General features: G+C 43.4%; 1 protein-coding gene across 1 annotated transcript in view; it reads left to right on the forward strand.

The window, feature by feature from the left end:
* LOC126210262 (trichohyalin-like) overlaps nucleotides 1-23,264 on the forward strand; it is a 255,624-nt gene that overhangs the window by 206,423 nt on the left and 25,937 nt on the right. The window contains exons 14-15 of the mRNA XM_049939452.1: nucleotides 1,260-1,409; nucleotides 20,305-20,598. Of these exons, the coding sequence (XP_049795409.1) occupies nucleotides 1,260-1,409; nucleotides 20,305-20,598 (444 nt within the window). The remainder of the gene's footprint in view (nucleotides 1-1,259; nucleotides 1,410-20,304; nucleotides 20,599-23,264) is intronic.

The raw sequence follows: 23,264 nt of genomic DNA on the forward strand, positions 1-23,264 counted from the left end.
CAACGGAAAAATGGAGCAAATGAGGAGGAGATATGAAAATATGAAAAATTAAAACTTCAGATTGTTTTCAAAAGTATGCAGAACAGGTCCTTAATAAGTAATTCCGTACACTGACGAAAGAGAACACATTGTCTGTAACTACCTCCAAACTAAAACAGACGCTCCTGAGTACGATACGGAAAGAAACATGACCTTGATCACCTCTGTCGAGCGCTGGAAAGGACCACGTGCGCAGCCTTCCAATCAGAATATTTCTGTTCCAATCAGAATATTTTTGTTAAAAGAGAAACGAAATAACAAGATCATTATCCAGGTGACCTAGTCTGACGCTTCGGCATGTCACCCATCAGTACAGCATACTTTCTAAATTCAAGCAAAATCTCGTTCACACCAGAAAATAGTTCCACACCTTGATAAGTCAACTTTCTCGCAATTCAGTCAAGTAGATAATTGATGCCAGATTTGGTTGCACTGGTATATTCAGTTCAGTTTTAGTTTAAAATGTTCACCACATTCTTGCTGTTTATTTTGGGAAATTTTTAAAAACTGAGGACAAAAATAACAAACTAGGTTGTTCTCAATCAGTTTTAAAGCAATTTGGGACAAAGAATGAAAACGACTGTCCCCAGAAAATGAGGACGTCAGGTCACCATATTTTAATGATTAAAAGTATAATAGGAGCTTGAGACCGAGGGTGGTGAAAAGGAGGGGATCGTCATTCTTCATTTCTCGGCAAGGGCGGCGTAACACCTTGCAACGGCCCTGAAAGTATGCACTGCCTCATCAAAACGATCCGGACACCTATTAGCGAAATTTATTATGAGGTGCGTCCATCCTTGACCTATGACAGACAGAAAGAAAAGTCGGTGCAAGAAAAAGAAGTCTAACGAAATGCAACTACTCTCTAACGAGCTACTGCAGACTATTCGGCGCTGCTACTAAAACACTCAGAAAACATTATGCACAACCTTTGAAGTTTTACCACTAGAGTTCGAATTCAAGATAAAAAATAGTATTTTTAAAGTCCACTCGTTGGTTTGCCTAATTAAAATCTAATGTTTGTTCCGTATGACTGGACTGCTTCTGTACTTAGTGAATAACTTGTGAATTCCAGAAACGGTCCAAATATTTGGAAATATTTTTAAAAACACAATATCTGTTTGTGAAGTAGAAGAGTTTACTGGAGAGCAGAGAATATTTTTAATGTGCTCAGAACAGAAGTGTTCAGTCAGCTATTTCTTTTTCTTTGCACTTTACAGGCCCAGGAGCGACTCTCGACGCTGGAGCTGGAAGCGACGTCTCGCGTCCAGAGCGAGTGCGAGCGGCTGCTGCGTGACTTCCAGGAGGAGTGCGACCAGAGGCTCCAGCTGGACCAGCAGCTAGAGGAGGACCGCAAGCGCGAGATGGAGGTCAGTGCCTCGTCCTGCCCTGGAACGCTGGAAAAGGCCTGGGCTGTAACACCACACATCCTCCTCCCCCCCCCTCAAGTCCCCCTCCCCCTCTCTCCCCTGTGCAGCGTCGCTCTTCACTCATTTTCCTTTCACTTCGTTTGTTATCGATGAGGCAGTCACTTGAGAAAATGTATTTCTGTCACCGAGTCATTTCAACTTGTCAGGATCGGAAGAAGGAAATTAGTGTCTCTGTTCTTGAGTGGCGGTTCTCATCTACATCTACATCTACATGATCTACATGGATACTCTGCAAATCACACTTAAGAGCCTGGCCGAGAATTACTCGAAATACCTTCACAATAATTCTCTATTATTTCACTCTCGAGCAGCTCACGGAAAAAGAACGCCTATAGCTTTCCGTGCGAGCTCTGATTTCAATTATTTTATTATGATGATCATTTCCCCTTATGTAGGTCGCCATCAACAAAATATTTTCGCATTCGGAGGTGAAAGTTGGTGATTGAAATTTGGTGAGAAAATCCCGCCGTAACGGAAAAAGTCTTTGTTTTAATGATTGCCGCCCACATTTGCGTATCATATCTGTAGCACTCTCTCCCCTATTCCTCGAGGGTTCAAAAGTGCTGCTCTTCTTTAAACTTTCCCGATGTACTCATTTAATCCTAGCCGGTAAGGATCCCACACCGCGCAGCAGTACTTCAAAAGAGAACGGACAAGCATAGCGTAGACAGTCTACCTAGTAAATCTGTCACATCTTCTAACTGTTCTGTCAATACTACCCAGTGTTTGGTTTGCCTTCCCTGTAACGTTTTCTATGTCTTCGTTCCAATTTAAGTTGTTCGTAATTGTAATTCCTAAGCATTTGTTGAATTTACGGCCTTAAGATTTGACTGATTAGTCGTGTAACCGAATACCTCTTAGCTGTCATATGAATGACCTCTACTTTTCTTAATTTAGGTCAATTGCCAATATTCGTACCATACAGACATCTTATCTAAATAGTTTTGCAATTGGTTTTGATCGTCTGATGCCTTTACTACACGATAAACGACAGCGTCATCTGCAAACAACCGAAGACGGCTGCTCACATTGTTTCCTAAATCGTTTATATAGACACGGAACAGATGAGAGTCTATAACACTACCTTGGGGAACGCCAGAAATCATTCCTGTTTTACTCGGTGACTTTCCGTTAATTACTACGAACTGTGACCTCTCTGACAGGAAATCACGAATTTTATCGTCCAACGGAGACAATATTCCATAAAAACACAATTTGATTACAAGCCGCTTGTATGGTGTCAAAAGCCTTCTGGAAATCTAGAAATGCGGAATGGATTTGAAATTCCTTTTCGACAGCACTCAACCCTTCGTGTGAGTAAAGAGCTGGTTGTGTTAGAGAACAACGATGTTTCCTGAATCCGTGTTGACTGTGTGTAACTGCAATGGACCAGAAGCCGTGTGATTGTATAGTGTGAAATATCCCGATAGGAAGGTACCCTTCCAGACATTATTCGCCACCGTACATCACCGATTGTGCGAAACCGGCTCCTTCCGTGTGCACAGGCCGGATACTGGTCGCCAACGAACAACACGGACAGTTAAGGCGGAAGAAAGCAGCGTACAAGTACACAAAGTGTATCCCACTCCAGTGATATCCCCCACCATCCGTGAGGCGCATTGTACCCGACGAAGTATTACATTCGTGTCGTTTCCAACGGGGGAATACAACAAGCGTGTGAGATTTGCGCGGTGGTATCTGCAGGAAGCCGCTGCAGACCGAAGCTTCACAGCGAATGGATGGTCTCTTCAATGATGAGGCCGCGTTCTTACTCGAGGGCGTGATGAACGTTCACAACCTACTTATGTGAGGGGATGTGAACCCACATGCTACACGTACACACGACTCACAACTCAGGTTTATCCTTAACGTGTGGACTGGTATCGTCGGAGTCTGTTCAGTCGGGCCGCCCAATCTCTAACAAGGGGAGGCCGCCAATTGTGAAATTCACATTCGATGCATGCTGCGCATAATAAAAGCTCATGGCCAGAGGTGTAATGTGGCAAAGCACCAAGATGCACTTCTCAGCCGTTGTCGAGAAAATCGACAGTTAAAAGAAACCGTTGCGGTGAAATATTCTCTACGAGTAATAATTTTCTATAGTGTCGTGGCGCAGCGGTAAGCGCTCGTGTTCGTAATTCGAAGCTCGCCGGATCGAATCTCGCGCCATACAATTTTTTTTTATTATTAGTTTTTTGTAATTCAAACATTAATGAATTGCTTATGCATGTTGGTGAAGGCGGATCGCTCTCCAATTGTACCGCTTCCATTTTTCCGTTTGTTTAACAGGGTGTACCAAAGCTCTCACGTCCGCACTGATTTTCGACGATGTTATAAGTTGCGCTTGGGACCGCATCTACCTTATTTCAAAGTTGGCAGGCAACTACGCTGTTATGCGGCTGCTCGTTTCGGCCCATTCAACATCTGTCCTTCAAGTGTAACGAGCGAGTAACGGAGTTTATATTTCATACCTGCCACCGCAAATTTGTGTTCGTGGGGTCTCTATTCTAATTCGAATGTTTGACTTACGCTATACGTATTCGTTTCGGGATATCGTTTCTACAGTACGTCTTCCGTTAACTATACGTGGTTAACATTATGAAGACAATTAATAACATTTGTGAAATACAACTTTGTTTGCGGAAAACATAATGATGTTCGAAGTCGCCAGTTTTTCCACGACAAACGACTTTCAACAACTTATTATATGCATAATTGTTGCAACTGATTACCGGGAATTATATATACATAATCAGTGCGGACGTGAGAGCTTTGGTACACCCTGTTAAACAAACGGAAAAATGGAGGCGGTACAATTGGAGAGCGATCCGCCTTCACCAAGATGCATAAGCAATTCATTAATAGAAACTAATAATAAAAAAATTGCATGGCGCGAGATTCGATCCGGCGACCTTCGGATTACGAACCCGAGCGCTTACCGCTGCGCCACGACGCTGTAGGAAACTGTTACTCGTAGAGAGTATTTCACCGCAACGGTTTCTTTTAACTGTCGATTTTCTCGGCAACGGCTGAGAAGTGCATCTTGGTGCTTTGCCACATTACACCTCTGGCCATGAGCATTTATTATGCGCAGTATGAATCGAATCTGAATTTCACAATTCGCGGCCTCCCCTTGTAAGACCGACTTGATGGTCGCACATATCTCGTATTCCAGCGAGTGGTCGTGCCGGACATGCTGAATGGTATTCTCATGCCTATTCATCGCCGCATTAGATTTCAGAACGACGAAGTCCCCCACGCATTTGAGCAGAGAATTAAGGCACATCCGCAGGCAACCTTCCGCGACCACTGGAATGGTTGCGGTGTGTCAGTCGCATGGCCACCTCCCTCACCTGATTTGTCCCTGACTTATTTTATCCTGTGTGTAGGAAACAGCTGTCACATCGGTGGAGCACCTAGCGTGCAGGATTGCTGAGGCAGCAGGACCACATATGTGTCTTTGAGAGGGTGCGTCGTTCAATGCAGCGTCGATGTCAACCGTGTCTCGATGTACAAAGGGTGTTAAAAAAGTTTTGCACAGTCATCTAAATGGTTCAAATGGCTCTGAGCACTATGGGACTCAACTGCTGAGGTCATTAGTCCCCTAGAACTTAGAACTAGTTAAACCTAACTAACCTAAGGACATCACACACATCCATGCCCGAGGCAGGATTCGAACCTGCGACCGTAGCGGTCTCGCGGTTCCAGACTGCAGCGCCAGAACCGCGCGGCCACTTCGGCCGGCCCGACACAGTCATCTCTAATTCGTTTATTTTTTGCAGTAGGAGAATGAAATTTTTTGTGATCATACTTGGAACATTTAGTAGCCGGCCGCGGTGGTCTAGCGGTTCTAGGCGCTCAGTCCGAAACCGCGCGACTGCTACGGTCGCAGGTTCGAATCCTGCCTCGGGCATGGATGTGTGTGATGTCCTTAGGTTAGTTAGGTTTAAGTAGTTCTAAGTTCTAGGGGACTGATGACCACAGATGTTAAGTCCCATAGTGCTCAGAGCCATTTGGAACATTTAGCTATACATTGAGCCTACTCACTGTATCCTTCATCAGCTGGGACGCATCTGGCCCGACGTACGTTCCATGATGTAAATGCACTTTGGTAAAATTCTGGGGATTGTCTTTTACACCATCGCTTGACACAGGAAATAAGGTCTTTGTCACTATCAAATGTTTTACCGCGCAGGTGGGCATTCAGACGACCAAAGAGGTAAAAATCAGACGGAGCAAAGTCCGAACTGTGGGGAGGATGAGGAACAGTTTTCCAACCCATTTTCCCGATTTTCTCCTGCGTCATAACGGCATTGTCATGGTGTAGTCTGATGAGCTGACCCTGAAACTGTGGTCTGTGGGTCTTCATGACACGCCGCAGCTTGTCCAATGACAAACAGTAAGGTCTCAATTAATTGTGGAGCCAGGTTCCAAAAAGTCAATGAAACTGACACCACACTGATCCCAGAAGGAGACCATCACCTTTCGGCCTGCTGTTCATTAAAGGCTTGGTTTCCTCTTCCGAGGGGAACGCGGATGACGCCATTCCATGGATTGGGTTATGCTCTCAGGTTCGGCCAAAAACAACCATGTTTCATCCTGGGTAATGACGCCATCAAAACATCTTAACACTCTTAAGTAAGGGTCTTCATGAGACCTTCGCACACATTCTTCTTCATCGTTTTCATTTCTCTTGTCAATAATCTAGGCACCCAACGTGCACAGATTTCTCTGTACCCTAGTGACTTCACCAGTAAAACCACCCTACCCAATGATAAACGAATCATTTCAGCAAGCTGTCGTGTCGTCACACGATGATTTGATCAATGGTCTCCTTATTCACATCACTCACTGTCATCTTATTGAAATCGCCGGCCTTGAAGAGGAACTCCATCACCAACAGTTGTCGCAACCTGACTTCTACTTGACGGTCCATTATGGCTCACCTGTAAATAAAAGAAAATACTTTTATCTACCAACTTATAGCTACATTTTCCAAGTATGTTCACAGAAAATTTCATTATCCTCCTGCAAAAAATACAAAAATTAGAGACGACTGTGCCCTTTGTATCTGCAAAAAGATAATAATCCCCTGTATTGGGCGTCCGTTTGTAGCATGTGACAGTACCACGCCATTTAGTAGCACCGGATGGCCTTTGCAGCCTGCAGTTCCTGTGTGATTACCTATCCTTGTTATATTCCCAGTGTACCACGTCTGTTTGTAAAATGTTTTTGGAATCATTCTGTACAGGTGGAGCAGAGACTAACATTCTATGACATTCTATCGATATTATGGGATGGAGATGGGAAACTGGACTGACATAAGCGACTTTGAGGAACGGCAGATTCTTAAGAGCTGGTGCCTGGAAACGATTATCTCAGAAACGTCGAAACTGATCAGCTCTTTGCGTGCTACTGTCTTGAGCGTTTGCAGCGCTATAGAAGAACGAGTACGTGATAAGACGTTGGACATCCACACCTCATCATGGAACGTGGAGATAGGAGGCTTTCCCACTCTGTAACACAGGACATGCAGCGATTTGTGGCCTATTTGACGAGAGATGACGCAGAAGTTATGGGATATCTCCTAATGTCGTGTCGGGTCTCATTTTGCCATCGTAGTGCATCAGCTCGACGTGACATGGACTCAACAAGTCGTTGGAATTCCCCTGCATAAATATTCACCCAAGCTGCCTCTACAACCATCCATAACAGCGAAAGTGTTACCGGTGCAGGACTGACCTCTTGATTATGTCTCATAAATGATCGATAGGTTCATATTGCGCTATTTGGGTGGATAAATCATTTGCTCGAATTGTCCAGAATGTTCTTCAAAGCTATGTGACCCTGTGACAAGACGCTTTGTCATCCTTAAAAATTCCAACGTTGTCTGGGAACATGAAGTTCATGAATGGCTGCAAACGGTCTCTAAATAGGCGAACATAACCATTTCCAGTCAATGATCGGTTCAGTTGTACCAGAGGATCCAGTCCATTCGACGTAAACTCAGCCCGCGCCATTACATAGTGCCTTGTTGACAACTTGGGTCCATGGTTCAAATGGTTCAAACGGCTCTGAGCACTATGGCACTTAACTTCTGAGGTCATCAGTCCCCTAGAACTTAGAACTACTTGAACGTAACTAACCTAAGGACGACACACACATCCATGCCCGAGGCAGGATTCGAACCTGCGACCGTAGCGGTCGCGCGGTTCCAGACTGAAGCGCCTAGAACCGCACGGCCACTCCGGCCGGCTTGGGTCCATGGCTTCGTGAGGTATGTGCCATGCTCGAATCCTACCATCAGCTCTTACCAACTGAAATCGGGACTCTCCTGAACAGGGCACAGTTTTCCAGTGGTCTAGAGTGCAACCAAGTAATCACGAGTCCAGGAGAGGCGCTGCAGGCGATGTCGTACTGTTAGCAAAGGCACTTGGCGTCGGTCGTCTACTGTCTTAGCCCATGAACGCCAAATTTTGCCGCACTGTCCTAACAGATAAGTTCGTCGTACGTCCAACATTGATATCTGTGGTTATTTCATGCTGTGTTGTTTGTCTGTTATTAATGACAACACTACGGAAACGTCGCTGCTCTCGATCGTTAAGTGAAAACTGTCGGCCACTGCGTTGTCCATGGTGAGAGGTAATGCCCGGAATTTGGTGTTCTCGGCAGACTCTTGACAATGCGGATCTCGGAATATATCCCTGACGATCTCCGAAACGGAGTGTCTCATGTGTCTAGTTCGAACTATGATTACGCATTCAAAGTCTGTTAATTTCCACCGTGCGGCCATAATCACGTCGAAAACTGTTCCACACAAACCGTCTGATTACAAATGACAGCTCCACCATTGCACTGCCCCATTACATCTTGTGTACGCCATACTAGCGGTATATGTATACGTGCATATCGCTGACGCTTGACTTTGTCGCCTCCATGATAGTTGTCCCTATAACTTGCTACAGTGATTTGATGAGGATGTGAGTAACCAGATGACGAGGTTGTTGCTGCCAAATTCGCCTGATGTGAATGTTATGGACTAGAGCTGTGTCACAATTTGACGACCGCTTCGCGCCCGCGCACCAAGTTTACAGGAATCGCACGACCTGTGAGAAGACACCTTGTAAGACATATCTCCAAAGAGTTCCGAAGGTGGTCCAACAGCTTGTTAAGGAGGTGGACATAATATTCTGGCACGTCAGCGTATCACATCGGCTGTACAGCGCACCTCGAGCGCGGATGCTCCGGCCACAGTCTTTCTTAGCAGTCCGGGGAGAGGTGGAGGTGCGTAGGAGAAACAATTTTGCGACAGTGAACCACTAGAGTTGTGCAATACCCACACGCCGCCACTGAGTAACAGAATGGTTGCTGTACCTGAAGAACTGGCCAGACACGGAAGCACATCAAGTACATAGGACTGTGGCAAGAGTGTACGTTTTGACCAGCCCTCCTCTGTTATTAGCATGTACAGGGGATCGAAACAGCACAAACACATCACATTACCATGCCTAATACCGTGTAGGAAGCCCGCTGGATTTCAAAACAAATTCTAGTGTCTCAAAATGGATAAACGCAGGTCCTGCGTCCTGTTCCAGGGAATCTTATAGCATTCTTCTTACAAAACATTGGCAAGTTCAGGTAATGCTCATGGAGGTGGATAGCGATCGCACAATTTTCTGTGCGAAATAGATGACAAAGGCTCAATAACACTGGATTACTCATGGGATACCACGCTATGGCAGCCTGAATCATCACCAAACCGTCGGCATGGTTCACTGTTGAGACGTAAATTGGGCCAGAAGTTGGAAACTGTGTTAAACAAGACTCATTCAACCAAACGACATTCTTCCATTGATCCACAGCCCAGCTTTCATGGCTTCGGCACCGCATTTTCCTGTTGTGTGCACTTGCATCACTAATATGTGGTTTTGGATTTCCAGCTCGCCCTGCAGCACCCTCCTTCTCGAGCTCCCTTCGTGTTGTTCTCCTGCTGACAATCACTTTTGAGGTAACTTTTGCATCAGTCCTCCTCAAATTTTTCGTTTCAATCCTCTTCAGTGATTATATGTCACGATCACTCAACACACAATTTCATCCTCATTGTGACTTAGTGGATGATTTTTTTCCGCTTTCGCTGCACGCGCCATAAATCGTCGATATGGTGCCTTCTGAAACACCAAATACTTCTCTCTGGAAGGACCAACCGTACGAGTACCAACGATTTACCCAAGTTCTAAGTCATTTAGCTCCGAAATAATGCACTCACAACTACACAGAACGTTGTTCTGACCGCAATTGACACTTACAACGTATTGGGGACATTCCACAGGTGCCATTCGTGGCCAAATAGAACAGCAAAACATGCAGGCTTGGCCAGCATCTGCATTTATTTTCGAGTACGCGTTTTTCGCGGTGTTTCCATATTTTTGTGGAAACCGTATAGCTCTCTGTCCTTTATACTTTGCACGTGTGGGACGGCAACTATCTTGCTGGGCAACCCCACATACCATTATAACGGGTGAATATTAATAAAAGCCGGCAGAGTGGCCGAGTGGTTCTAGGCGCAACAGTCTGGAAGCGCGCGACCGCTACGTTCGCAGGTTCGAATCCTGCCTCGGGAATGGATGTGTGTGATGTCCTTAGGTTAGTTAGGTTTAAGTAGTTCTAAGTTCTAGGGAACTGATGACCTCAGCTGTTAAGTCCCATAGTGCTCAGAGCCATTTGAACCAATATTAATAAAACACACAAACTGCAGAGACGGATTCCTGATCGGAAATGGAGGAAGAAACTTTTGTGAACATGTGTCCAGAAATGGACGGTGTGCGTGCAACGACAACAAATCGTCCCGGAACACAGTACAGAGCTGCATCGCATCGACGTAACAATAAATGTTAAAGTGGCCTTCATGGGACTGCAAGTGACATGAATAGTGTGTGTGTGAATTCCTAACGGACCAAACTGCTTAGGTCATCGGTTCCTAGACGTACACACTACTTAAACTGTACGCACACACATGCTCGAGGGAGGACTCAAACTTCCGGCGGGAGGGGCTGCGCAATCCGTGACATGACGCCTTAAACAGCGCGGCCACCACGGGCGGCGACAGGTATATTAGCGGTTGTCATACAGGGTACACATAATCGTACTTTGGCTTACACGATGTCGGCGGGGCATTTGCCTGGACCTTGTACTAGGGTTTGTAACCTTCCCACATATAAAAATTTCCGGTACAAAATTGACTGACAATGGAAACTGATAAATTTTGGACGTTAGCAGCGCTACGTCGTGGCCCTGTGAAATCAACCTGAACAAACTGAAAAATTCCTATCTCATAATGGTGTCGCTGGGTAACGCTGTCTATATATCTGTTCCTAAATGGCACGGCTTAGTGCAATGCTGGCCTGTCTACTACTACTGAACAACATTTGCCTGAGATTTGCGTTATTAGGAAAAAAACTGACTTTGCTTGTTGACACAGCTGCATAGCTGGTCCTCTGATTATTAAACAACACGTGACCGTGATCTGGGAAAATTTATAGAATATTTAAATTCGAGTAAATGACTGGTAAAAAATTATGTTCTGAAAAACCTTATTATTGAAAACATTTCTGCAAACCATTACATAAAAAAATTGAACGTTACAAGTCTGACTTAATTAGTGCTGACAAATCAAAAAAATGGCTCTGAGCACTATGGGACATAACTTCTGAGGTCATCAGTCCGCTAGAACTTAGAACTACTTAAACCTAACTAACCTAAGGACTTCACACACATCCATGCCCGAGGCAGGATTCGAACCTGCGACCGTAGCAGTCGCACGGTTCCAGACTGAAGCGCCTAGAAGCGATTGGCCACCACGACCGGCTGCTGACAAATCACAAAAAAATTGAAACAGATTCATATTAACATCTCAGACAACAAATTTAAATACTCATGGCGATGAAGAATAATAAAGTTTACCTTACAGTACATGGCAATGAACTGCGCTGCATCAGCGGCAACTGCTGTTGCTCTTACATGGCTGGCAACTGTACTGTAGCGGTGAGCTACTACGACTTCTTCGTAACAGCGAGCTATTGCAACTGCTCCATAACAACGAACTATGCGACTGGTCTGTAGGGCGAGCGATTATTACTGCTGCCGACACTGCTCTGACATCGCAGCAGAGATGTTTTCTATCGCAAGCAGCGCGTGAGCAATACATAGAAATTACGATTGCTCCAGTAGGGTAGTGAACAGTAAACCTCTTACATAATGAACACCTTGCATGTTTGTGTCAATATCATGTAGAACCCGGTCGTCTAGATATGGTGTACGCACTGTCCGCCGCCTCCCTGCACATTCCTCTGTCTGAAAGGACTCACCATCACACAGAACTGGAAATGGCGGAAACCGGGCCCTATCAACATGCGTCCGGAAATGCATCGTCGCCACGGTAGGTCGCACTGAGGAATGAAGCTTCCTCTAACCACGTGCCGTGTGTTCACTGTGTTTTTCAGGCTGTGTGATTGACGCAGCGTGCTGTAAGCAGCAGAATAGTCAAGTATTCATGTCGAGAAAAGGCCGAGATGGCCGTTGTGTACGGTCAAGCAGATGGAAACGGTCGAGAGGCAGCATGGCTATAGCAAAACAATTACCCTCATGGACACCAACCGCATCACACAATATTTAAGGCCATTTTTGGGCGTGTGTGTGATGATGAGTCCTTTCAGGCAGATGAACATGCAGGGAGGCGGTGGACTGTGCGTACACCAGATTTGGAGGACCGGGATCTACAGGATATTGACACAAACCCCAGTACAAGCTTCAGGCAAGTGGCCCGCCAACGTGGTGTAATCCAAAGTACGATTATCTGTTTCCCGCACGGCAACCGCTACTTCCCCTATCACCTGCAGTCCCATGTATGGCACTTTAACATTTGTTGTGACATGGATGCGATGCAGCCCTGTACTGTGTTCCAGGACGATTTGTTGACATATATGCTTTCACCAATCAAATTTTGAATGATCTGAATAACCGAACACCACCCATTGGGATTTTTTGTGATCTCTCAAAGGCTTTTGATTGTGTAAATCATGAAATTCTGCTAGACAAGCTCAAGTATTGTGGCATAAGTGGGACAGTGCACAAATGGTTTAATTCGTACCTAACTGGAAGAGCGCAGAAAGTTGAAATAAGCAGTTCTCATAATATGCAAAGATCAGCACATTCCTCAAACTGGGGAACTATCAAGAATGGGGTTCCACAAGGGTCGGTCTTGGGTCCTTTGTTGTTCTTAATATATATTAATGACTTGCCACTCTATATTCATGAAGAGGCAAAGTTAGTTCCCTTTGCTGATGATACAAGTATAGTAATCACACCTGACAAACAAGAATTAACTGATGAAATTGTCAATAATGTCTTTCAGAAAATTACGAAGTGGTTCCTTGTAAACGGACTCTCACTGAATTTTGATAAGACACAGTACATACAGTTCCGTACAGTAAATGGTATGACGCCATTAATAAATATAGACCTTAATCAGAAGCATATAGCTAAGGCAGAATATTAAAAATTTTTAGGTTGTCCATTTTGAGAGATTAAATTGGAAGAAACACATTGATGATCTGCTGAAACGTTTGAGTTCAGCTACTTATGCAATAAGGGTCATTGCAAATTTTGGTGATAAACATCTTAGTAAATTAGCTTACTACGCCTATTTTCACTCATTGCTTGCATATGGCATCATATTTTGGGCTAATTTATCACTGAGGAATAAAGTATTTATTGCGCAAAAGCGTGTAATCAGAATAATAGCTGGAGTCCACCCAAGATCATCCTGCACACATTTATATAAGGATCTAGGAATATTCACAGTAGCTTCTCTGTATATATACTCTCTTATGAAATTCGTTATTAACAACCAAACCCAATTCAAAAGCAATAGTAGTGTGCATAACTACAATACTAGGAGAAAGGATGATCTTCACTATTCAATATTAAATCTAACTTTGGCACAGAAAGGGGTGAATTATACTGCCACTAAAATCTTTGGTCACTTACCAAATAGTATCAAAAGTCTGACAGATAACCAACAAGTATTGAAGAAGAAATTAAAAGAGTTTCTGAATGACAACTCCTTCTACTCCATAGAGGAATGTTTAGATATAAATTAAGAATAAAAGAAAAAACTATTAAAAAAAAATTTTAAAAATAAAAAACAAAAAAGCTGTTATAATAATTTAATTATGTTGTTAAATTAACTTAATTATGTCATGTAATGGAAAATTTGACTCGTTCCACATCATTACGAAATATCGTATCCATGATCCATGGAACTAGTATTAATCTAATCTAACCTAATCTAATCTGTTGTCGTTGCACGTACACCGTTCATTTCCAGACACATGTTCATAGGACCTGTTTTCCTTCATTTCCAGTCAGGAATCCGTCTCTGCAGTTTATCTGATTTATTAATGTTCACCCAATATACGATATGTAGGGTAGTCCGATATTATTAACGCCCACCTTGTAAACAGAGAGACTCAATATTATTAGTTAAATCTGACATGAGTGAAGTTATACAATAACAGAAGCTCTTTCCAGAAAAGATGGATCCACAATTGACACGTTTCCGAGGTAACCTCCCAAGCCGCCACGCATTTCATCGGGAGCTATTATAAACTTCTCGATTAATTCCTCGCATACATGAGCTCAAATTCCACCGGTAGCCCGTGGTTGCGGAGTGTAGTACAGACATAATGAGTCATTCGCACGTTTTACTGCTGGAGCAAGACTGCAAGTAACGTGCCAATATGGTCCAAGGTGAACCTGTCGATTCTTTAGTTCTCGATTATCCTAACAGTCACGTGCATAGCACTCCTGCAGGTACAGGAACAGAAGCAATGGATTGTTTGAGTTTGTCCAGATTCATCAGCTTGAAGGAACCCGTAACTCACTGCTCTGATGAGTGCAGTATTGCAACGCATTGCAAGGACAACGCATGGAACTCCTCTAATAACGGGAAAGGATTTACGGTAGTTCCGGTAGAGTTGAACCGCTTTTCTTCTTCATCACAAAATTTGTGTGTTTTTCAGCTATTTTTGACTTATGGCAGCAAGTTCGTATAGGGCGTCATATAAAGCTAAGCACAATATATTATTGACGCACTGTCACTTAAAATACAAGAGATATGACTAAATGAAAATATACAAGAATGGTCCGTCTCACCCATACATCTATGGATGAGATGGGCCAATGTACTGGAAGAGATGTATCAAATGAAAAAGGCTGTACACGAAGAAAAGGAACAAGAAAATTTCATATTTTTCATTTTGAATATGTTGTAATGAATACAGAATTACTGTATTAAATATTTTAGTCCAATACAGTTTCATCAGTTTGTTATAACTCTTGACTGAATATCGGCTTTTCCTTTCAGTTGTTGGCTTTGTTCAAGCATAAGCCTGTCTTTCCTTCACCACCAGTTACACGTATTACCAAATGTTGAAATCACTCACGTCACTATCTTGAACAGGGAACACACTGAATCCAATCATCATTTTTGTTAGTTTCGTAACAGATTTCACCAGACCCAACTCATTCATGTTCATCCCATTCTCCCATTCATCAAAGTTATTTTCGTAATCTTCTCCAGTGTCTGCATCTGATGCGCATGGAGGGATCTTTCCAACATTTTTCTTCTTAGGCTTCTTCATTCTGTTTTTCTCTTCGCTAGTATTTCCCTTCTTGAGGTTTTTGTGCCTTTTTTCTGTTGCCTGTCTTTTATTATCCCTATCTTTCCTTACAGGTTCGGTATTTCCAGCAGAGTTCGTGTATTAATATCTTGTGTGGTGTCCAGAATTGTACCCAAAATACTAGGTGTGAGATCTTAACGTGTCACAGAGTGGCTGGGTGACTTATTACTTATAAGCAGTCATGCAGCCACAGGTATCTATCCCTTTTTTAACCGTGTCATTATAGGTATTTTGTCTATGATTTTATCTAGTTATTCTGCTGTGTTTCGTTGGGATTTTAGTACCAGCTTTTCTGAAGCTCACCTTATTAGGGTTGCCGTGTGACTCTTGTGGGGCGATGATACTTGATTTCCCGCTTTCTTTTATCTTTTTCCATAGACTTTCACAATGTTCATCGGTATATCAAAAATACAAGGGCGCTGATGACCTTGCTCTTTAATGCCCTCCACTATAAATCATCACCATTATCAGCATCTTTAATCTATGAACAAGTAGGGTCGCGCGGAGTGGCCGTGCGGTTAGAGGCGTCATGTGACGGATTGCGCGGCCCCTCCCGCCAGAGGTTCGAGTCCTCCCTCGGGAATCGGTGGATGTGTTGCTCTTAGCATAAGTTAGTTTAAGTAGTGTATAAGTCTAGAAACCGATGACCTCAGCAGTTTGGTCCCTTAGGAAATCACACACATTTGAACATTTTTGAACAAGTATGATTACAACGTTACCCATAAATACAACATTCCTGTTTTCCGTTGAAAATTTCGTTGAGAAGATACTCACCCAACCGAATCTTCCCTTGAATTTGAATGAATTGAAATAAAAAATATCAGTATGATCATGAATTTATTGAAATTAAATATACTGGAATTCAATGTACCGGAGTCACGATGGATCGTGCTTGAGAAATTCTTATTCGATTTGCCTCCAAACGCTGTCTGTGCTTTTCTTTTGCGTCACTGACTCGACCATCACGTAGTTGTCTTGCGTTGCGCGCCCGCCAACCGATATTTCGACGACTCACAGCTGGCATTTTTATCCAAAGAAACAAACCACGAATCGAAATCAATAGAATGTTTGCAACACACAGAATTACCACGAACTGACATCAATTCAATCTTTGCAAAACACCAAAGATACGATCACCACCGACAACATACTGAAATATGGCTTTAAACCGTATCCTTTTTTTGCAAAATATCAATGCCGAATGTGGAATTAGTTTTTGTTATGAAAACGTGTGGCAGCAGAACTGTCAAACTGAACATCACATTTCTTTCGTTGAGATTTTCGTCCAAAAATAGTGTAAGACATCGTGGTCTCCTGACCTTCATTGCTTACATATTCCGCCCTCACAATCATATTCCGCACATCAAGACGCTTCTTTCGAACCTAAACTCGATAAGATAAAGTCAATGTTGTATTAATTCATGTAAACGATACGCAAACAACAAGTGCGCACCGGGGTTGAGAGACTCGAGGCTGGCGTACACACACACATTCCAGACATGACGGTCACAAGAGCTTTTAGTTCGGGAGAGGCGGACCGCACGCCGAGAGGCCGGTCCCTTCAGAGGACGCCTCAGCCTATCTACGTCAGACGGCGACTGCCCGTGGAGCGGACATCGTTTGCCCAAGTGAAAGGGGAGAACGACCCCGTGTTCGGCTTAAAAGCAAATTCCGCTACATTGTGTCGGAGCGCCCAGCCTACGCATTCTTTACAAACATAGCATATGGTTTCAGAGGTTTTCACAGAGAGACAGGAAACGCCAAACGCCGATGCTAGATTTCTGGATTGGTCGCCTTAAATGAAACGTCATTCTCCCATTTTAGAAGAGCAATGCTGATTGGCAGACAATATTCCTGATGCCTTGAGCTGAAGGAGTAATGGAAGAGACCGAAAGATATACCCCTTCACGTCTGGCATGGAGAGGGGCCATTTCGTTGTCGCTCTTGGAGCGAGAACACGTAACGAGAGCGTTTGCGCTCGTATGTGAACTCAGAGAGCGAGGAACAAGTCTCTCCCCAGTACTTCACTGGGAGAGCACCTCTGTCGAGAGCGAATCAGAGTGCAACTCTATTTTGAGTCCTTGCAATTAAGCGTTGTTCACTGTGTTGGTCGCCACACTTATAGTGAAGTGTGAATGGACATTCATCAAGGTGTAGGGAGAGTTTGATTGGCAAAGGTCAATCCAGATAGAACGAGAGTTATCTTATTTGTCAGCAGCGAGCGGCGCAGACAGCAGTCATCGCAGCTTACGGTATTGTGCGCTACAGCTATTGCGAGCCCCATATTTCCTCCACAACAGTACACTTCACTGCATTTCACACACGACAGCCTCGACCGTACCTAACGACATTCGAAAGGATAATTATTCAAGTTGAGTAGGCGCGGCTCTCAGCCATTCTGCCAAGTCAATAACAATCTTAAACTTTGTATAGAAATTTCATTAGCGAATCCTATCCTTAAAAGGTAACTTCACATTCCGAAAAGAACCAGGATATAACTTGTTCAACTTATAACTAAAAGTGCCATTGTGATTTCTCAGAATTTTTGCAAAATAAATAATAATTTTCGTTAGTTTCATGTTTTTCTTACACTAACTAGCACTACTCCAGTACCCAAGTATCTCACTAGTTACATAAGAAATTTTGTAAATTTTTGTGTCATTTCCTTACAGCAGACAACTCCAGAAGATATTTACTGCTGAAAGTTTTTCAGGAATTTCTCTTTAGAACGTTAGGAGCGTCTGTCTGACTTCTGTAGTAGTGTGGGGGTGGAAATTGCATCTTGCAGGAGCCACAGGGTAAAGGGTACATCTCAGATTAATCCGTTCCGCAGAATGACAGAATAGCACCCACACATTCACAATAGCACCCAAATTTCCAACTCTTCCGGCGGGTTTTCTAAAAGTTTTCTTTCATAGAAACCTTGTCCTAACAATTACGGACAGAAAAAAAAATTTGCCAAATCGTTCGAGCTGTTCTCAAGTCATGGTCTTTCATACATGTGCCAACTGATTTTTATTTATACAGAAGTTTTATAAAAAAAATTATTTTTGCAATGAAAACCGGATTTTGTATGTGATATGTAATTAGAAATAACATGACATATTTTTTCGTAAAAATGACAATTAGATATTTGTTAATTATCATGAATTTGATAAATTTTATATTTAAGTGACGTCGGTATTCGAAGAAAACCCGACGAAATATGTAATTACCATATAGGGACTTGAACAAACGATCCAGCTGTTACTAGTCATGATGTGCTGCAGATTGTTTTTCATCGTTATGTATTTTACGCTTCACAGAAATATTAGTAGAACATTTAATAATTTGAATCGGGCTGGAATCTAACTCATGACGCCCACGTGACAGACACGTTGACTATGGAACAACTGACCTTACTTGTGTGTCTTAAAGATGTTCGTAAAGGTTTAAAGTAGATTTTCCTCGAGAATTTTTGATAGTTGCATTGATTTGCTTTGGTTCATTGATATTTAAGTTCTGAACTTCACACACCACAAATACTAGGGACATTTCATAAATAATACAGATGTTGGTATTATTGTGGATTGTTTGACGGAACAACAATGAAAATTACGTCAGATGTAGCTGGGACGTTGAGGAAAAAGAACGGTATTTTTTTTCCGCTGTGTACTCTAATATGAAATCGGCGAGAGGTAGAAATGGATCCGCGGGGCTCTGTGGTATTGTGACTGCTGAAGACCAGAGGTCGTGCGTCAAGATCGAAACTTTACGCGGCAAAAACCCGACGGAAATCCACAGTGCGTTAAGTGAAGTTTGTGGTGAGTTTACAGTGGATCGTAGCACAATTTCACGTTGGATTAATCGTTTTCGTGGTGGTCGTATGAGGATAGAGGACAATCCAAGAACAGGAAGGCTAAAAGTATCAACAGATGAAGGAAGTATGAAACTTGTGGCGGATGCTCTTGAAGAAGATCACAGTGCGACGTGTGGGGAACTCTCTGAAACCACGGGAATTCCCCCAGCATCAGTATTCCGTATTCTGACGAATGATTTGAATAAGAGAAAAATTTCTGCGAGACAGGTCCCACACCGTTTGACTGCTAACGAGAAGCAGCAACACTTGGACATTGCAACTTCTCTCAAACAAGGATTCTTGTGTCGAATTGTCGCTGTTGATGAAACGTGGATTAGAGACTTTGACCCGGAGTCGAAATCATAGTCCAGTGAGTGGAGAGCTTGAAATCTTCCACGTCGAAAGAATTTCGCCACGCTCAATCAACGCTCAAGTAAATGACGATTTTTGCTTGTAATCACCAAGATATTATCCTGACAGATATAATCTCCTGTGGAACAAGTATCACAGCAGTGTATTATCGTAACTCCACGCCACACCTGCACAGAAAAATGCACGCAACCCGGCCTCTGTTGTTTGAGGCTGGGCCACTCATTGTCCGCGACAATGTTCGCCCGCATATCGGCCTTGTTGTAGCCCAAAAAGTGTGCGAATACGAATGGGAATTGTTGCCACATCCTCAACATCTATAGGTGGACGTCGTTATCTTTCTCTGAAAGAGCTCTCTGCCACCGTTACTCGAGCCTTTCGAGAGGTGAGCAGAAGTGGTGTCGTGGATGGAATAATGGAGCTTCCGAGACGTTGGCATTCAGTCATAGAGAAGCAGAGAGTATGGTGAAGGACAGTAAAGAGATATTTAAAAAGAAATTTCTAAAGAAAAAAATTGTGTGCACGATTTATGAAATAACCCGCATTAAAAAAAAATGCAGTGATCCTATTGTCATATGACCTCCATGTCAAACACAGACCTCATAACATTTTCCTACATCACCTACTCCATACACATTGTTTTGAGCCTTGCGGACTAGAGATGTCATTGTAGATGTACAGCAAATACATCACTTCAGTATTATTTGAAACATCCGGACAGTTACCGGATCTGTTCCAATAAAGATTTCCAGATAACTACATTTTCGTTTCCTTTTCTGCGATGCGGAAACTTGCTTCTTTGAATACCATAGCATAATTGTTAGGCGCATAGCAGTAGAGACAACGGCAGTGTTACAGAAACTGAGACACGCTCTCGTACTTGCTGCAGGAGCGGAAGCAGCGCCTGAAGAACCTGATCGAGAACATCTTCGCGGACGAGGAGAGCGTGTCCACGGAGAACATGGCGGAGGCGCTGCTGGAGGAGGAGGAGGCGGAGCTGGAGCGCCGGCTGTCGCTGCGGGGCTCCCAGCGGGGGCGGCGCCGCCCCCACTCCCAACTGGAGTCCTCCCTGGAGGGCACCGAACGCGCCGAGTCCTGGGCGCTCGTCCAGGACAGCCCAGCCGCTGCGGCCCACGAAGACGCCCCGGCAGCCCAGCCAGCCACCCCACAGAGGCCACAGCAGGTGAGTCCAAACACACGGTGCTGGCGTCTCAGTCACTGTCCGTGGTTCCCAATCTCCTCATCGGGAGGTTAGTCCACATCTGCCCCTGGAATCTTTTAAAATTTCAAATCTGGCTCTGAAAACTCTGACTCACCATTATACAATCAACTGAAGCCTTCCAGTGTCTCCAGGTCTCTTCCACAGGTACAACCTTCTTTCATGATTCTTAAACCAAATGTTAATGATGATTAAATTCTGCTCTGTACAAAATTGTACCTGGCAACTCCTTCTCTCATTCCTTTCCCCCAGGCCAATTTCACCTACTATTTTTCCTTCCTTTCCCTCATGTGGAATTCCTGTCACACTTCACTATTTTATTTTGCCTCCCTTAACTATCTGAATATTTTTTTATCTCAACATACATTTCTTCAGTCTCTTCATCATCTGCGGAGTTACTTGGGATATAAGCTTGTTCTACACTGGTGAGTGTGAGCTTTGCGTCTATCTTGGCTACAATAATGTATTCATGATGCTGTTCATAATAGCTTACCCGCATTCCTATTTTCTTATCCATTGTTAAACCTACTTCTGCATTGTCCCTATTTAATTTTGTATCTATAACCCTGTATTCGTCTGACCAGTAGTAATGTTCCTCCTGCCACCAGACTTCACTGATTCCCTCTATATATAAGTTGAGCCTATCGAATTTACTTTTTAAATTTTCTAGTCTACCTGAGTGATTAAGGGATCTTTAAATTTCATACTCCAATCCATAGAACGCCAGTTTTGTTTCTCCTGATAACGACGTCTTCCTGAGTAGTCCCCACCCAGAGATCCGAATGGGTGCCATTTTACCCAAGAGGATGCCATCATCATTTACCATTCAGTAGAGCCACATGCCTCCAGGAAAAATTATGGCTGTAGTTTCGCTTTGCTTTCAGCCATTCACCGTACCAGCACAGCAAGCCCATTGTGGTTGATGTCACAAGGCCAGATCAGTCAGTCATCCTGACTGTTACCTCTGCAACCACTGAATAGGTAGCTACCCCTCTTCAGGAGCCATAAAGATTATCAGAACCATGTCCAGATGTGTCAAAGGCATTAGGGTGGCATCTTTTTGTTTCATATGCAGCTGTTTGTATCCATGTAAAGTGATTTTGCTTTAGCAGAATGGGTTTTTGCAGATGTATAATGCAACTAGTACAAGTCGAGTTTAAATACGTATAATATACACATACCTACAAAAACTTTGTGTCCAGAACCACGAGTTCATTAAAGATAGTGGTTCACTTAAAATTTGACCTGATGATATACATTTTTGCATCACAACGCCATCCCAAAAAACGAACAAGAGTATCTTACGGTGGTTTCTAACATTTTGCATAGTTTTACCAAAAACTGCATTATTCATTAACTTATAAAAACATTTTCAAAATCAGACAGCGCAGAAATCCTCCTTTCTGTATTTACATCAATGTATTCCTTGAACCTGGCTGTTGCTTGAAGGAAGTAGCTTGTGTGACTCTACAGTTCCAACCCAAGCTCGATACGTCACTGGAGGTTTCGATAATTCCTTGTTTTTCCCTCCAGCATTGTCAACACCATTGTCAACGTCCCATCGACGTAGAGGTGATTAGAGATGGAGTGCAAGGTCAGATGGGGTCAAGGATGGGGAGGAAATCGGCAGTGCCCTTTCATAGAAAACATCCAAGCATTTGCCCAGAGTGATCTAGGGAAATCATGGAAAACCTAAATCAGGATGACCAGACACTGCTTTGAGCTGTCGTCCTTCCGAATGCGAGTCCAGTGTGGATGGAAACCGTTTCATGGAAATCAGTGCTCTGAACATAACGGAAATCGCTGTGCGTGTCACGCAATCTATTAGGATACACAAAGGCTACTTCAAAAAAAAGTTTCAGAATCTACTACCAGAGATGAGAAGTTACCAAATCCAGTGATTTCTTCACTTTATAGCCAAGGAGACCTCCCAATGGACAGAGATTGTTACATGGTATGACTGCATAAGTTGTTTACATCTAAATACATAATGTACCTAAATCGCCGAATGCACTGAATATTTCTTGCATAAATGGTTTATTTCCCATGGTGTGCATATGAAAACCTTTGCAAAGTCCCCCACAGATGCCGCATTCATAAACACCTGCATGGCATCATTGATTAAAAGTTCAATGTTGACATGTGTGAGCTTGATAGCAGTGCAGTGTACAGAATGCAGGGTCCAGCAAGTATGTTTCCATGCATACATCTGGTATTGTTCAAAAATGTCTGCAAGTAAGCATGCATCTGTGTCCATATGACTTCCATAGTCCCCTAAGTTAGAGGTGTTAAACTCTTGCAAAAAATTTACCATGTTCCCATACTCTGCGTCAGTTATAGCATTGTCTGCGAGTTTATTGGAGAATGTGGTTATGTCAGGTGATGCGGTTTAGTTGAGTTTCTCCATCATATCCATGTACTTTTATGGGAAGACTCCCTTCGGTTTTAAGCAGCAACTTACCGTCATAAGGATGTGCTACTCGAGTCAGAGTAATACGTTCCTGATGCATGGTTTCAGTAAGTTTTTGAAACGTTACCTGTCTGAATCCTAGTGAGTCCAGCAAATGCAATGCAGTATCCTTGGTGATTATCTCTAAAAATGAAATACATTTCTCTGTGCTGTCAGGTAT

Source organism: Schistocerca nitens, chromosome 10, assembly GCF_023898315.1.
Source record: "Schistocerca nitens isolate TAMUIC-IGC-003100 chromosome 10, iqSchNite1.1, whole genome shotgun sequence".
NCBI lineage: Eukaryota > Metazoa > Arthropoda > Insecta > Orthoptera > Acrididae > Schistocerca > Schistocerca nitens.